Source organism: Nerophis lumbriciformis, linkage group LG26, assembly GCF_033978685.3.
Source record: "Nerophis lumbriciformis linkage group LG26, RoL_Nlum_v2.1, whole genome shotgun sequence".
NCBI lineage: Eukaryota > Metazoa > Chordata > Actinopteri > Syngnathiformes > Syngnathidae > Nerophis > Nerophis lumbriciformis.
The window spans coordinates 4,968,868-4,990,987 of NC_084573.2; the positions used below are offsets into that span (position 1 = coordinate 4,968,868).

Below are 22,120 nucleotides of genomic sequence, written 5' to 3' on the forward strand. Positions count from 1 at the left end.
TGCATAAAGGTCTGGGGACATACATATAAAACAATCACACAACAATATTCATATCACACAAGAGAGTAATAAAGACAATTAATAGAATGGATTATAGAAACCCAACAAATGATTCATAAAGTCACACATTTTAAAATTGTATAAAACACAACTGTTCAAATGATGTATAAAGTAAATAATAATATGCTTCCAGAAGTGGTCCAGAAGATGTTTCAGATGTGAACCAGTAAATATGAACTAAGAGGGATTTATGAGTACTCAAAAGCAAAGGTATGAACACATGTAAAACAAATATGTATATCATATAAAGGAGTTCATCTATGGAATCATGCACAAATAGAAATTACAATATGTAAAACTTCATTATTTAAAGAAACGTCCATAAAAACACTATTATGAATAAGTATAACGTGAATTATGAATATCTACATACACAATGTTACTGTATGTAACATATTTTATGTACTGTTTATTCTCACCTGTTCAGTCAAATTGTTCTGTTCATTTTAAAGTACACAAATGTGTATATTAACTCATGTACTTGACTGAAATAAAAGCACTAATCTGAAGTGTCTAATCTAGAAATGTTATTAACAAGATTGTGTTACACACACAACAATGATGTCACACATGTTATATGTGCTGATGTTGTTAGAAAGTCAAAGTTCTGAAAGTCTATTTCAAATCCTGCATCTTCACCCCCCCGCAACCCCGAACGGGACAAGCGGTAGAAAATGGATGGATGGCATCTTCATTTGCTGCTGCTGTTCTCACCAGCACACTTGTGTTTCTTACACTGGTACTTAGAAGAGAATCTTTCACCGCACACACTGCAACTCAACACTTTCTCTCCTGTGTGTATTCTCATGTGTGCGTTCAAATGCGGACTTTGTATAAAACCTTTACCACAAACTGAACATATAAACGGTTTTTCGCCGGTGTGTATTCTTGTGTGTCTTAATAAATATGCCTTCTGGGTGAATCTTCTACTACAAATTGAACACATGAATGGTTTTTCTCCAGTGTGTCTTCTCATGTGTAGTCTTAAATATTTATTAGTTACAAAACGTTTACCACATTCGGAGCAGGAAAAAGGTTTCTCTCCGGTGTGTATCCTCGTGTGTGTTTTCAAATGGTGCTTTCGGGTAAAATCTTTACCGCAAATTGAACAAGAAAAAGGTTTTTGCCCAGTGTGTGTTCTCGTGTGTACTTTTAACTCATTTTTCCGTGCAAACCTTTGACCGCATTCTGAGCAGGTGAAAGGTTTTTCTCCGGTGTGCGCTCTCATGTGTCTTACCAGACGACAACGGTATTTAAAGGTTTTGTCGCAGAGAGAGCACGTGAAGTGTGTGTTGTCAGTGTGACATGTCTTATCATCTTTAGAGTCTTCATCATCAGTGTCAGGAGAGTGTGACGTTGTGTCCTCACTATCTGATAGTGGAGCTAAGAGCTTGTCTGCTTGTGATCCTCCACAGTGGTCTCCATCAGCTTCTGTTGTCATGTGTTGAGTTGAGCTGCTGCTTGGAGGCTCCGCCTCTCTCTTCTCCTCACTCTCACCTTTGACCTCATCTTCACTCTTCACAATGACAACAATCACTGGGAACTCCTGACTGATGCTGTGTTCCTCCTCTTCGTCTTTAATGTGAGGGGGCTGCGGGGCCTCCTCTTCTTCTTTAACGTGGGGGATCAGTGGGCTCTCTTCTTCCTCTTTAATGTGCAGGGACCGTGGCGCCTCATCTTCGTCTTTAATGCGAGAGGGCTGTGGCTCCTCCTGCTCCATCCTGAAGCTCCACTCCTGCTGCTCAGGGAGAAGATGTTCTTCACATTTGTCTGCAGGACACGAGACAACAAACACATGTTTTAGAAACATCCAGCTTTGCTCAGTAAAACGATGCATTCAGTACGTTTACATGCACTAAAGAAAACCAAATAGTTGTGCGAACGGGCCTGAAATCTCTGTGGGGGACAAACACGGCGCTCTTTCCAACATTATTCGCAGAAAAGAAGACTCAAGTAGGACTTTTTACATGGGATCGACGATATGGATTAAAATCCATATTGCAATATATCATTTAACTTAGATTTGATAATGAAACAATTCCAAATCGGGTTAAGGCTAATAATTTATTTGCTGAAATATGCAGTAACATATTATTTTTCCAAGACTTCCGGACGGCTTCGAAGCAATTCTGGACCACCATCCGCCGCCTCAGGAAGGGGAAGCAGTGCAGTGTCAACACCGTGTATGGTGGGGATGGTGCTCTGCTAACCTCGACTGCGGATGTTGTGGATCGGTGGAGGGAATACTTCGAAGACCTCCTCAATCCTACCAGCACGTCTTCCTATGAGGAAGCAGGGCCTGGGGAATCTGTGGTGGGCTCTCCTATTTCTGGGACCGAGGTTGCCGAGGTTGTTAAAAAGCTCCTCGGTGGCAAGGCCCCGGGGGTGGATGAGATCCGCCCGGAGTTCCTTAAGGCTCTGGATGTTGTGGGGCTGTCTTGGTTGACAAGACTCTGCAACATCGCGTGGACATCGGGGGCGGTACCTCTGGATTGGCAGACCGGGGTGGTGGTTCCTCTCTTTAAGAAGGGGAACCGGAGGGTGTGTTCCAACTATCGTGGGATCACACTCCTCAGCCTTCCCGTTAAGGTCTATTCGGGTGTACTGGAGAGGAGGCTACGCCGGATAGTCGAACCTCGGATTCAGGAGGAACAGTGTGGTTTTCGTCCTGGTCGTGGAACTGTGGACCAGCTCTATACTCTCGGCAGGGTCCTTGAGGGTGCATGGGAGTTTGCCCAACCAGTCTACATGTGCTTTGTGGACTTGGAGAAGGCATTCGACCGTGTACCCCGGGAAGTCCTGTGGGGAGTGCTCAGAGAGTATGGGGTAACGGACTGTCTAATTGTGGCAGTTCGCTCCCTGTATAATCAGTGCCAGAGCTTGGTCCGCATTGCCGGCAGTAAGTCGGACACGTTTCCAGTGAGGGTTGGACTCCGCCAAGGCTGCCCTTTGTCACCGATTCTGTTCATAACCTTTATGGACAGAATTTCTAGACGCAGTCAGGGCATTGAGGGGATCTGGTTTGGTGGCTGCAGGATTAGGTCTCTGCTATTTGCAGATGATGTGGTCCTGATGGCTTCCTCTGGCCAAGATCTTCAGCTCTCGCTGGATCGGTTCGCAGCCGAGTGTGAAGCGACTGGGATGGGAATCAGCACCTCCAAGTCCGAGTCCATGGTTCTCTCCCGGAAAAGGGTGGAGTGCCATCTCCGGGTTGGGGAGCAGATCTTGCCCCAAGTGGAGGAGTTCAAGTACCTCGGAGTCTTGTTCACGAGTGGGGGAAGAGTGGATCGTGAGATCGACAGGCGGATCGGTGCGGCATCTTCAGTAATGCGGACGCTGTATCGATCCGTTGTGGTGAAGAAGGAGCTGAGCCGGAAGGCAAAGCTCTCGATTTACCGGTCGATCTACGTTCCCATCCTCACCTATGGTCATGAGCTTTGGGTCATGACCGAAAGGACAAGATCACGGGTACAAGCGGCCGAAATGAGTTTCCTCCGCCGAGTGGCGGGGCTCTCCCTTAGAGATAGGGTGAGAAGCTCTGCCATCCGGGGGGAACTCAAAGTAAAGCCGCTGCTCCTCCACATGGAGAGGAGCCAGATGAGGTGGTTCGGGCATCTGGTCAGGATGCCACCCGAACGCCTCCCTAGGAAGGTGTTTCGGGCACGTCCGACCGGTAGGAGGCCACGGGGAAGACCCAGGACACGCTGGGAAGACTATCTCTCCCGGCTGGCCTGGGAACGCCTCGGGATCCCCCGGGAGGAGCTGGACAAAGTGGCTGGGGAGAGGGAAGTCTGGGCTTCCCTGCTTAAGCTGCTGCCCCCGCGACCCGACCTCGGATAAGCGGAAGAAGATGGATGGATGGATGGATATTATTTTTCCAAAACTATTATTAATCTATTTGTTTACTTTCTATTGTAACATGTTTCTATCTGCACTTCTGTTAAAATGTAATAATCACTTATTCTTCTGGTGTTTGAGACACTATATTGCCAAAAGTATTTGGCCACCCATCCAAATGATGAGAATCAGGTGTCTTAATTACTTGGCCCAGGCCACAGGTGTATAAAATCAAGCACTTAGGCATGGAGACTGTTTCTACAAACACATGTGAAAGAATGGGCCGCTCTCAGTGATTTCCAGCATGGAACTGTCATAGGATGCCACCTGTGCAACAAACCCAGCCGTGAAATTTCCTCGCTCCTACATATTCCAAAGTTAACTTATAAGAAAATGGAAGAGTTGATGTCAGGTTCAAAACCCCGATGACATCTATTAAACAGTCAAGAAGTAAGGAATTGAACAGAGACAGGATTCAATTTAGCTCAAATGAGGAGAAACGTCTGGGCCGTACTCTTTGTACAGTCTTCCACCACGCTCTGGCAAGAGAATTCTACGCCACCTCTTTTATTTGGACTTTCCCTGATTACATAGCAAGAGCTGTTTCTAAAGGGACGGGGGTCGTAAACAGCTATTGCCTTTGGTCACAAAACAGTTCAACAAAAAGATGCCTGGAGCTTGGGCAGGTCCTGGTTTCTCTTTGCTTTGTAGATCTCGGGTCAAGATAAGATCTTCCTGTGGATCACAATAGATCAAAGAAACTGAACCCCTCCTCTCTCCTCCCATCGTACACAGTGGAATTTTACAAGCCTTTTGCTTGGTAGGATCAAAGACAGCTTTTGTCCTCTCGCCGGGAACTCATGGCAACACAAAGTTTTGTGATAACGTGCATACAATTATTCTGACATTTCCCTCCTGTTTATCACATAACTTCAACAGAATCTCCCCATCCCCATAACTTTTTCTTGCGATTTTCAGTTAACGGTTCATTTCCCGAGGGCCAAGTTATGTTTACACTCAGAGTTCAACATCAATTGTTCCCTCATAGTTACTCAGGTCTGGAAACAGATCAGGAACAACATCCAGGTAGGTATCCTCGTCATCAGATTCATCTTCCTTGTCGTCCGCCAGAAAGTGCATCTGAACAGCTTTATCAGTTTGGGAACAACAGCAACTGAGCCATGAAGTGCTAGGCCACGTAAACTGACAGAGGGCTCAGCGGAGGAATTATGGTGTGGGGTTGTTCTTCAGGAGTTGGGCTTAGCCCCTTAGTTCATGTGAAAGGAAGTTTGAATGCTCCAGGATACCAAAACATTTTGGACAATTCCATGCTCCCAACCTGGTGGAAAAGTTTGGAACGGGCCCCTTCCTCTTCCAACATGACTGTGCACCAGTGCACAAAGCAAGGTCCATAAAGACATGGATGACAGAGTCTAGTGCGGATGAACTTGACTGGCCTGCACAGAGTCCTGACCTGAACCCGATAGAACACCTTTGGGATTAATTAGAACAGAAACTGAGAGCCAGGCCTTCTCCACCAACGTCAGTGTGTGACTTTTGGAAGAATGGTGGAAAATTCATATAAACACACTCTGCAACCTTGTGGACAGCCTTCCCAGAAGAGTTGAAGCTGTAATAGCTGCAAAAGGTCATTTTGAACCCTATGGGTTAGGAAGGGGATGGCACTTCAAGTTCATATGTGAGTCAAGGCAGGTGGCCAAATACTTTTGGCAATATAGTGTACTTTACATTAGTTTTGGTGATACTACAAATCTGGATATGGATCCAATACCAAGTAGTTACAGGGGCAGGAGCGGTCACACCAATACTACATATATACTTACATCATGTATATAGTACATGTTATTATGAATGTTACTACATGACATATATACTTACATCATGTATATATTACATGTTATTATGAATGTTACTACATGACATATATACTTACATCATGTATATATTACATGTTATTATGAATGTTATTACATGACATATATACTTACATCATGTATATATTACATGCTATTATGAATGTTACTACATGACATATATACTTACATCATGTATATATTACATGTTATTATGAATGTTACTACATGACATATATACTTACATCATGTATATATTACATGTTATTATGAATGTTACTACATGACATATATACTTACATCATGTATATATTACATGTTATTATGAATGTTACTACATGACATATATACTTACATCATGTATATATTACATGTTATTATGAATGTTACTACATGACATATATACTTACATCATGTATATATTACATGTTATTATGAATGTTACTACATTACATAGATACTTACATCATGTATATATTACATATTATTATGAATGTTACTACATGACATATATACTTACATCATCTATATATTACATGTTATTATGAATGTTACTACATGACATATATACTTACATCATGTATATATTACATGTTATTATGAATGTTACTACATTACATAGATACTTACATCATGTATATATTACATATTATTATGAATGTTACTACATGACATATATACTTACATCATCTATATATTACATGTTATTATGAATGTTACTACATGACATATATACTTACATCATGTATATATTACATGTTATTATGAATGTTACTACATGACATATATACTTACATCATGTATATATTACATGTTATTATGAATGTTACTACATGACATAGATACTTACATCATGTATATATTACACGTTATTATGAATGTTACTACATGACATATATATTTACATCATGTATATATTACATGTTATTATGAATGTTACTACAAGACATATATACTTACATCATGTATATATTACATGTTATTATGAATGTTACTACATGACATATATACTTACATCATGTATATATTACATGTTATTATGAATGTTACTACATTACATATATACTTACATCATGCATATATTACATGCTATTATGAATGTTACTACATTACATATATACTTACATCATCTATATATTACATGTTATTATGAATGTTACTACAAGACATATATACTTACATCATGTATATATTACATGTTATTATGAATGTTACTACATGACATATATACTTACATCATGTCTATATTACATGTTATTATGAATGTTACTACATGACATATATACTTACATCATGTATATATTACACGTTATTATGAATGTTACTACATGACATATATACTTACATCATGTATATATTACACATTATTATGAATGTTACTACATGACATATATACTTACATTATGTATATATTACATGTTATTATGAATGTTACTACATGACATATATACTTACATCATGTATATATTACATGTTATTATGAATGTTACTACATGACATATATACTTACATCATGTATATATTACATGTTATTATGAATGTTACTACATGACATATATACTTACATCATGTATATATTACATGTTATTATGAATGTTACTACATTACATAGATACTTACATCATGTATATATTACATATTATTATGAATGTTACTACATGACATATATACTTACATCATCTATATATTACATGTTATTATGAATGTTACTACATGACATATATACTTACATCATGTATATATTACATGTTATTATGAATGTTACTACATGACATATATACTTACATCATGTATATATTACATGTTATTATGAATGTTACTACATGACATAGATACTTACATCATGTATATATTACACGTTATTATGAATGTTACTACATGACATATATATTTACATCATGTATATATTACATGTTATTATGAATGTTACTACAAGACATATATACTTACATCATGTATATATTACATGTTATTATGAATGTTACTACATGACATATATACTTACATCATGTATATATTACATGTTATTATGAATGTTACTACATTACATATATACTTACATCATGCATATATTACATGCTATTATGAATGTTACTACATTACATATATACTTACATCATCTATATATTACATGTTATTATGAATGTTACTACAAGACATATATACTTACATCATGTATATATAACATGTTATTATGAATGTTACTACATGACATATATACTTACATCATGTATATATTACATGTTATTATGAATGTTACTACATGACATATATACTTACATCATGTATATATTACATGTTATTATGAATGTTACTACATGACATATATACTTACATCATGTATATATTACATGTTATTATGAATGTTACTACATGACATATATACTTATATCATGTATATATTACATGTTATTATGAATGTTACTACATGACATATATACTTACATCATGTATATATTACATGTTATTATGAATGTTACTACATGACATATATACTTACATCATGTATATATTACATGTTATTATGAATGTTACTACATGACATATATACTTACATCATGTATATATTACATGTTATTATGAATGTCACTACAAGACATATATACTTACATCATGTATATATTACATGTTATTATGAATGTTACTACAAGACATATATACTTACATCATGTATATATTACATGTTATTATGAATGTTACTACATTACATATATACTTACATCATGCATATATTACATGCTATTATGAATGTTACTACATGACATATATACTTACATAATGTATATATTACATGTTGTTATGAATGTTACTACATGACATATATACTTACATCATGTACATATTACATGTTATTATGAATGTTACTACATGACATATATACTTACATCATGCATATATTACATGTTATTATGAATGTTACTACATGACATATATACTTACATCATGCATATATTACATGTTATTATGAATGTTACTAAATAGCATATATACTTACATCATGTATATATGACATGTTATTATAAATGTTACTATATGGCATATATACTTACATCATGTATATATTACATGTTATTATGAATGTTACTACATTACATATATACTTATATTACATGTTATTATGAATGTTACTACATGACATATATACTTACATCATGTATATATTACATGTTATTATGAATGTTACTACATGACATATATACTTACATCATGTATATATTACATGATATTATGAATGTTACTACATGACATATATACTTACATCATGTATATATTACATGTTATTATGAATGTTACTACATGACATATATACTTACATCATGTCTATATTACATGTTATTATGAATGTTACTACATGACATATATACTTACATCATGTATATATTACACGTTATTATGAATGTTACTACATGACATATATACTTACATCATGTATATATTACACGTTATTATGAATGTTACTACATGACATATATACTTACATTATGTATATATTACACGTTATTATGAATGTTACTACATGACATATATACTTACATCATGTATATATTACATGTTATTATGAATGTTACTACATGACATATATACTTACATCATGTATATATTACATGTTATTATGAATGTTACTACATGACATATATACTTACATCATGTATATATTACATGTTATTATGAATGTTACTACATGACATATATACTTACATCATGTATATATTACATGTTATTATGAATGTTACTACATGACATATATACTTACATCATGTATATATTACATGTTATTATGAATGTTACTACATTACATAGATACTTACATCATGTATATATTACATATTATTATGAATGTTACTACATGACATATATACTTACATCATCTATATATTACATGTTATTATGAATGTTACTACATGACATATATACTTACATCATGTATATATTACATGTTATTATGAATGTTACTACATGACATATATACTTACATCATGTATATATTACATGTTATTATGAATGTTACTACATGACATAGATACTTACATCATGTATATATTACACGTTATTATGAATGTTACTACATGACATATATATTTACATCATGTATATATTACATGTTATTATGAATGTTACTACAAGACATATATACTTACATCATGTATATATTACATGTTATTATGAATGTTACTACATGACATATATACTTACATCATGTATATATTACATGTTATTATGAATGTTACTACATTACATATATACTTACATCATGCATATATTACATGCTATTATGAATGTTACTACATTACATATATACTTACATCATCTATATATTACATGTTATTATGAATGTTACTACAAGACATATATACTTACATCATGTATATATTACATGTTATTATGAATGTTACTACATGACATATATACTTACATCATGTATATATTACATGTTATTATGAATGTTACTACATGACATATATACTTACATCATGTATATATTACATGTTATTATGAATGTTACTACATGACATATATACTTACATCATGTATATATTACATGTTATTATGAATGTTACTACATGACATATATACTTATATCATGTATATATTACATGTTATTATGAATGTTACTACATGACATATATACTTACATCATGTATATATTACATGTTATTATGAATGTTACTACATGACATATATACTTACATCATGTATATATTACATGTTATTATGAATGTTACTACATGACATATATACTTACATCATGTATATATTACATGTTATTATGAATGTCACTACAAGACATATATACTTACATCATGTATATATTACATGTTATTATGAATGTTACTACAAGACATATATACTTACATCATGTATATATTACATGTTATTATGAATGTTACTACATGACATATATACTTACATCATGCATATATTACATGCTATTATGAATGTTACTACATGACATATATACTTACATAATGTATATATTACATGTTATTATGAATGTTACTACATGACATATATACTTACATCATGTACATATTACATGTTATTATGAATGTTACTACATGACATATATACTTACATCATGCAAATATTACATGTTATTATGAATGTTACTACATGACATATATACTTACATCATGCATATATTACATGTTATTATGAATGTTACTAAATAGCATATATACTTACATCATGTATATATGACATGTTATTATAAATGTTACTATATGGCATATATACTTACATCATGTATATATTACATGTTATTATGAATGTTACTACATTACATATATACTTATATTACATGTTATTATGAATGTTACTACATGACATATATACTTACATCATGTATATATTACATGTTATTATGAATGTTACTACATGACATATATACTTACATCATGTATATATTACATGATATTATGAATGTTACTACATGACATATATACTTACATCATGTATATATTACATGTTATTATGAATGTTACTACATGACATATATACATACATCATGTATATATTACATGTTATTATGAATGTTACTACATGACATATATACTTACATCATGTATATATTACATGTTATTATGAATGTTACTACATGACATATATACTTATATTACATGTTATTATGAATGTTACTACATGACATATATACTTATATTACATGTTATTATGAATGTTACTACATGACATATATACTTACATCATGTATATATTACATGTTATTATGAATGTTACTACATGACATATATACTTACATCATGTATATATTACATGTTATTATGAATGTTACTACATGACATATATACTTACATCATGTATATATTACATGTTATTATGAATGATACTACAAGACATATATACTTACATCATGTATATATTACATGTTATTATGAATGTTACTACATGACATATATACTTACATCATGTATATATTACATGTTATTATGAATGTTACTACATGACATATATACTTACATCATGTATATATTACATGTTATTATGAATGTTACTACATGACATATATACTTACATCATGTATATATTACATGATATTATGAATGTTACTACATGACATATATACTTACATCATGTATACATTACATGTTATTATGAATGTTACTACATGACATATATACATACATCATGTATATATTACATGTTATTATGAATGTTACTACATGACATATATACTTACATCATGTATATATTACATGTTATTATGAATGTTACTACATGACATATATACTTATATTACATGTTATTATGAATGTTACTACATGACATATATACTTATATTACATGTTATTATGAATGTTACTACATGACATATATACTTACATCATGTATATATTACATGTTATTATGAATGTTACTACAAGACATATATACTTACATCATGTATATATTACATGTTATTATGAATGTTACTACATGACATATATACTTACATCATGTATATATTACATGTTATTATGAATGTTACTACATGACATATATACTTACATCATGTATATATTACATGTTATTATGAATGTTACTACATGACATATATACATACATCATGTATATATTACATGTTATTATGAATGTTACTACATGACATATATACATACATCATGTATATATTACATGTTATTATGAATGTTACTACATGACATATATACTTACATCATGTATATATTACATGTTATTATGAATGTTACTACATGACATATATACTTATATTACATGTTATTATGAATGTTACTACATGACATATATACTTATATTACATGTTATTATGAATGTTACTACATGACATATATACTTACATCATGTATATATTACATGATATTATGAATGTTACTACATGACATATATACTTACATCATGTATATATTACATGTTATTATGAATGTTACTACATGACATATATACTTACATCATGTCTATATTACATGTTATTATGAATGTTACTACATGACATATATACTTACATCATGTATATATTACACGTTATTATGAATGTTACTACATGACATATATACTTACATCATGTATATATTACACGTTATTATGAATGTTACTACATGACATATATACTTACATTATGTATATATTACATGTTATTATGAATGTTACTACATGACATATATACTTACATCATGTATATATTACATGTTATTATGAATGTTACTACATGACATATATACTTACATCATGTATATATTACATGTTATTATGAATGTTACTACATGACATATATACTTACATCATGTATATATTACATGTTATTATGAATGTTACTACATGACATATATACTTACATCATGTATATATTACATGTTATTATGAATGTTACTACATGACATATATACTTACATCATGTATATATTACATGTTATTATGAATGTTACTACATTACATAGATACTTACATCATGTATATATTACATATTATTATGAATGTTACTACATGACATATATACTTACATCATCTATATATTACATGTTATTATGAATGTTACTACATGACATATATACTTACATCATGTATATATTACATGTTATTATGAATGTTACTACATGACATATATACTTACATCATGTATATATTACATGTTATTATGAATGTTACTACATGACATAGATACTTACATCATGTATATATTACACGTTATTATGAATGTTACTACATGACATATATATTTACATCATGTATATATTACATGTTATTATGAATGTTACTACAAGACATATATACTTACATCATGTATATATTACATGTTATTATGAATGTTACTACATGACATATATACTTACATCATGTATATATTACATGTTATTATGAATGTTACTACATTACATATATACTTACATCATGCATATATTACATGCTATTATGAATGTTACTACATTACATATATACTTACATCATCTATATATTACATGTTATTATGAATGTTACTACAAGACATATATACTTACATCATGTATATATTACATGTTATTATGAATGTTACTACATGACATATATACTTACATCATGTATATATTACATGTTATTATGAATGTTACTACATGACATATATACTTACATCATGTATATATTACATGTTATTATGAATGTTACTACATGACATATATACTTACATCATGTATATATTACATGTTATTATGAATGTTACTACATGACATATATACTTATATCATGTATATATTACATGTTATTATGAATGTTACTACATGACATATATACTTACATCATGTATATATTACATGTTATTATGAATGTTACTACATGACATATATACTTACATCATGTATATATTACATGTTATTATGAATGTTACTACATGACATATATACTTACATCATGTATATATTACATGTTATTATGAATGTCACTACAAGACATATATACTTACATCATGTATATATTACATGTTATTATGAATGTTACTACAAGACATATATACTTACATCATGTATATATTACATGTTATTATGAATGTTACTACATTACATATATACTTACATCATGCATATATTACATGCTATTATGAATGTTACTACATGACATATATACTTACATAATGTATATATTACATGTTATTATGAATGTTACTACATGACATATATACTTACATCATGTACATATTACATGTTATTATGAATGTTACTACATGACATATATACTTACATCATGCATATATTACATGTTATTATGAATGTTACTACATGACATATATACTTACATCATGCATATATTACATGTTATTATGAATGTTACTAAATAGCATATATACTTACATCATGTATATATGACATGTTATTATAAATGTTACTATATGGCATATATACTTACATCATGTATATATTACATGTTATTATGAATGTTACTACATTACATATATACTTATATTACATGTTATTATGAATGTTACTACATGACATATATACTTACATCATGTATATATTACATGTTATTATGAATGTTACTACATGACATATATACTTACATCATGTATATATTACATGATATTATGAATGTTACTACATGACATATATACTTACATCATGTATATATTACATGTTATTATGAATGTTACTACATGACATATATACATACATCATGTATATATTACATGTTATTATGAATGTTACTACATGACATATATACTTACATCATGTATATATTACATGTTATTATGAATGTTACTACATGACATATATACTTATATTACATGTTATTATGAATGTTACTACATGACATATATACTTATATTACATGTTATTATGAATGTTACTACATGACATATATACTTACATCATGTATATATTACATGTTATTATGAATGTTACTACATGACATATATACTTACATCATGTATATATTACATGTTATTATGAATGTTACTACATGACATATATACTTACATCATGTATATATTACATGTTATTATGAATGTTACTACAAGACATATATACTTACATCATGTATATATTACATGTTATTATGAATGTTACTACATGACATATATACTTACATCATGTATATATTACATGTTATTATGAATGTTACTACATGACATATATACTTACATCATGTATATATTACATGTTATTATGAATGTTACTACATGACATAGATACTTACATCATGTATATATTACACGTTATTATGAATGTTACTACATGACATATATATTTACATCATGTATATATTACATGTTATTATGAATGTTACTACAAGACATATATACTTACATCATGTATATATTACATGTTATTATGAATGTTACTACATGACATATATACTTACATCATGTATATATTACATGTTATTATGAATGTTACTACATTACATATATACTTACATCATGCATATATTACATGCTATTATGAATGTTACTACATTACATATATACTTACATCATCTATATATTACATGTTATTATGAATGTTACTACAAGACATATATACTTACATCATGTATATATTACATGTTATTATGAATGTTACTACATGACATATATACTTACATCATGTATATATTACATGTTATTATGAATGTTACTACATGACATATATACTTACATCATGTATATATTACATGTTATTATGAATGTTACTACATGACATATATACTTACATCATGTATATATTACATGTTATTATGAATGTTACTACATGACATATATACTTATATCATGTATATATTACATGTTATTATGAATGTTACTACATGACATATATACTTACATCATGTATATATTACATGTTATTATGAATGTTACTACATGACATATATACTTACATCATGTATATATTACATGTTATTATGAATGTTACTACATGACATATATACTTACATCATGTATATATTACATGTTATTATGAATGTCACTACAAGACATATATACTTACATCATGTATATATTACATGTTATTATGAATGTTACTACAAGACATATATACTTACATCATGTATATATTACATGTTATTATGAATGTTACTACATGACATATATACTTACATCATGCATATATTACATGCTATTATGAATGTTACTACATGACATATATACTTACATAATGTATATATTACATGTTATTATGAATGTTACTACATGACACATATACTTACATCATGTACATATTACATGTTATTATGAATGTTACTACATGACATATATACTTACATCATGCATATATTACATGTTATTATGAATGTTACTACATGACATATATACTTACATCATGCATATATTACATGTTATTATGAATGTTACTAAATAGCATATATACTTACATCATGTATATATGACATGTTATTATAAATGTTACTATATGGCATATATACTTACATCATGTATATATTACATGTTATTATGAATGTTACTACATTACATATATACTTATATTACATGTTATTATGAATGTTACTACATGACATATATACTTACATCATGTATATATTACATGTTATTATGAATGTTACTACATGACATATATACTTACATCATGTATATATTACATGATATTATGAATGTTACTACATGACATATATACTTACATCATGTATATATTACATGTTATTATGAATGTTACTACATGACATATATACATACATCATGTATATATTACATGTTATTATGAATGTTACTACATGACATATATACTTACATCATGTATATATTACATGTTATTATGAATGTTACTACATGACATATATACTTATATTACATGTTATTATGAATGTTACTACATGACATATATACTTATATTACATGTTATTATGAATGTTACTACATGACATATATACTTACATCATGTATATATTACATGTTATTATGAATGTTACTACATGACATATATACTTACATCATGTATATATTACATGTTATTATGAATGTTACTACATGACATATATACTTACATCATGTATATATTACATGTTATTATGAATGATACTACAAGACATATATACTTACATCATGTATATATTACATGTTATTATGAATGTTACTACATGACATATATACTTACATCATGTATATATTACATGTTATTATGAATGTTACTACATGACATATATACTTACATCATGTATATATTACATGTTATTATGAATGTTACTACATGACATATATACTTACATCATGTATATATTACATGATATTATGAATGTTACTACATGACATATATACTTACATCATGTATACATTACATGTTATTATGAATGTTACTACATGACATATATACATACATCATGTATATATTACATGTTATTATGAATGTTACTACATGACATATATACTTACATCATGTATATATTACATGTTATTATGAATGTTACTACATGACATATATACTTATATTACATGTTATTATGAATGTTACTACATGACATATATACTTATATTACATGTTATTATGAATGTTACTACATGACATATATACTTACATCATGTATATATTACATGTTATTATGAATGTTACTACAAGACATATATACTTACATCATGTATATATTACATGTTATTATGAATGTTACTACATGACATATATACTTACATCATGTATATATTACATGTTATTATGAATGTTACTACATGACATATATACTTACATCATGTATATATTACATGTTATTATGAATGTTACTACATGACATATATACATACATCATGTATATATTACATGTTATTATGAATGTTACTACATGACATATATACATACATCATGTATATATTACATGTTATTATGAATGTTACTACATGACATATATACTTACATCATGTATATATTACATGTTATTATGAATGTTACTACATGACATATATACTTATATTACATGTTATTATGAATGTTACTACATGACATATATACTTATATTACATGTTATTATGAATGTTACTACATGACATATATACTTACATCATGTATATATTACATGATATTATGAATGTTACTACATGACATATATACTTACATCATGTATATATTACATGTTATTATGAATGTTACTACATGACATATATACTTACATCATGTCTATATTACATGTTATTATGAATGTTACTACATGACATATATACTTACATCATGTATATATTACACGTTATTATGAATGTTACTACATGACATATATACTTACATCATGTATATATTACACGTTATTATGAATGTTACTACATGACATATATACTTACATTATGTATATATTACATGTTATTATGAATGTTACTACATGACATATATACTTACATCATGTATATATTACATGTTATTATGAATGTTACTACATGACATATATACTTACATCATGTATATATTACATGTTATTATGAATGTTACTACATGACATATATACTTACATCATGTATATATTACATGTTATTATGAATGTTACTACATGACATATATACTTACATCATGTATATATTACATGTTATTATGAATGTTACTACATGACATATATACTTACATCATGTATATATTACATGTTATTATGAATGTTACTACATTACATAGATACTTACATCATGTATATATTACATATTATTATGAATGTTACTACATGACATATATACTTACATCATCTATATATTACATGTTATTATGAATGTTACTACATGACATATATACTTACATCATGTATATATTACATGTTATTATGAATGTTACTACATGACATATATACTTACATCATGTATATATTACATGTTATTATGAATGTTACTACATGACATAGATACTTACATCATGTATATATTACACGTTATTATGAATGTTACTACATGACATATATATTTACATCATGTATATATTACATGTTATTATGAATGTTACTACAAGACATATATACTTACATCATGTATATATTACATGTTATTATGAATGTTACTACATGACATATATACTTACATCATGTATATATTACATGTTATTATGAATGTTACTACATTACATATATACTTACATCATGCATATATTACATGCTATTATGAATGTTACTACATTACATATATACTTACATCATCTATATATTACATGTTATTATGAATGTTACTACAAGACATATATACTTACATCATGTATATATTACATGTTATTATGAATGTTACTACATGACATATATACTTACATCATGTATATATTACATGTTATTATGAATGTTACTACATGACATATATACTTACATCATGTATATATTACATGTTATTATGAATGTTACTACATGACATATATACTTACATCATGTATATATTACATGTTATTATGAATGTTACTACATGACATATATACTTATATCATGTATATATTACATGTTATTATGAATGTTACTACATGACATATATACTTACATCATGTATATATTACATGTTATTATGAATGTTACTACATGACATATATACTTACATCATGTATATATTACATGTTATTATGAATGTTACTACATGACATATATACTTACATCATGTATATATTACATGTTATTATGAATGTCACTACAAGACATATATACTTACATCATGTATATATTACATGTTATTATGAATGTTACTACAAGACATATATACTTACATCATGTATATATTACATGTTATTATGAATGTTACTACATTACATATATACTTACATCATGCATATATTACATGCTATTATGAATGTTACTACATGACATATATACTTACATAATGTATATATTACATGTTATTATGAATGTTACTACATGACATATATACTTACATCATGTACATATTACATGTTATTATGAATGTTACTACATGACATATATACTTACATCATGCATATATTACATGTTATTATGAATGTTACTACATGACATATATACTTACATCATGCATATATTACATGTTATTATGAATGTTACTAAATAGCATATATACTTACATCATGTATATATGACATGTTATTATAAATGTTACTATATGGCATATATACTTACATCATGTATATATTACATGTTATTATGAATGTTACTACATTACATATATACTTATATTACATGTTATTATGAATGTTACTACATGACATATATACTTACATCATGTATATATTACATGTTATTATGAATGTTACTACATGACATATATACTTACATCATGTATATATTACATGATATTATGAATGTTACTACATGACATATATACTTACATCATGTATATATTACATGTTATTATGAATGTTACTACATGACATATATACATACATCATGTATATATTACATGTTATTATGAATGTTACTACATGACATATATACTTACATCATGTATATATTACATGTTATTATGAATGTTACTACATGACATATATACTTATATTACATGTTATTATGAATGTTACTACATGACATATATACTTATATTACATGTTATTATGAATGTTACTACATGACATATATACTTACATCATGTATATATTACATGTTATTATGAATGTTACTACATGACATATATACTTACATCATGTATATATTACATGTTATTATGAATGTTACTACATGACATATATACTTACATCATGTATATATTACATGTTATTATGAATGTTACTACAAGACATATATACTTACATCATGTATATATTACATGTTATTATGAATGTTACTACATGACATATATACTTACATCATGTATATATTACATGTTATTATGAATGTTACTACATGACATATATACTTACATCATGTATATATTACATGTTATTATGAATGTTACTACATGACATATATACTTACATCATGTATATATTACATGATATTATGAATGTTACTACATGACATATATACTTACATCATGTATATATTACATGTTATTATGAATGTTACTACATGACATATATACATACATCATGTATATATTACATGTTATTATGAATGTTACTACATGACATATATACTTACATCATGTATATATTACATGTTATTATGAATGTTACTACATGACATATATACTTATATTACATGTTATTATGAATGTTACTACATGACATATATACTTATATTACATGTTATTATGAATGTTACTACATGACATATATACTTACATCATGTATATATTACATGTTATTATGAATGTTACTACATGACATATATACTTACATCATGTATATATTACATGTTATTATGAATGTTACTACATGACATATATACTTATATTACATGTTATTATGAATGTTACTACATGACATATATACTTATATTACATGTTATTATGAATGTTACTACATGACATATATACTTACATCATGTATATATTACATGTTATTATGAATGTTACTACAAGACATATATACTTACATCATGTATATATTACATGTTATTATGAATGTTACTACATGACATATATACTTACATCATGTATATATTACATGTTATTATGAATGTTACTACAAGACATATATACTTACATCATGTATATATTACATGTTATTATGAATGTTACTACATGACATATATACTTACATCATGTATATATTACATGTTATTATGAATGTTACTACATGACATATATACTTACATCATGTATATATTACATGTTATTATGAATGTTACTACATGACATATATAGCGTGTATATGAAATGATGACGGAGGTTTTAGGATGTTATTTAGAACAGCGTTGTTCAACCTTTTTTGAGCCAAGGCACAGTTTTTGCGTTAAAAAAATGCGGAGGCACACCACCAGCCGAAATCGATAAAAAAACGAAACTCAGTTGACAGTAAAAAGTCTTTGTCGCAATTGTTGGATATGACTTCAAACCATAACCAAGTATGCATCACTATAGCTCTTGTCTCAAAGTAGGTGTACTGTCACCACCTGTCACATCACACCCTGAC

At 28.3% G+C, this 22,120-nt stretch overlaps 1 protein-coding gene across 2 annotated transcripts in view; it reads right to left on the bottom strand.

The window, feature by feature from the left end:
• LOC133624023 (uncharacterized) overlaps positions 1 to 22,120 on the bottom strand; it is a 66,056-nt gene continuing 43,936 nt past the window's right edge. For both annotated transcript variants that reach the window (XM_072916222.1, XM_061987604.2), the window contains exon 2: positions 1 to 1,830. In XM_072916222.1, coding sequence (XP_072772323.1) covers positions 752 to 1,830 — 1,079 coding nt within the window. In that variant the 3' untranslated portion in view covers positions 1 to 751. The remainder of the gene's footprint in view (positions 1,831 to 22,120) is intronic.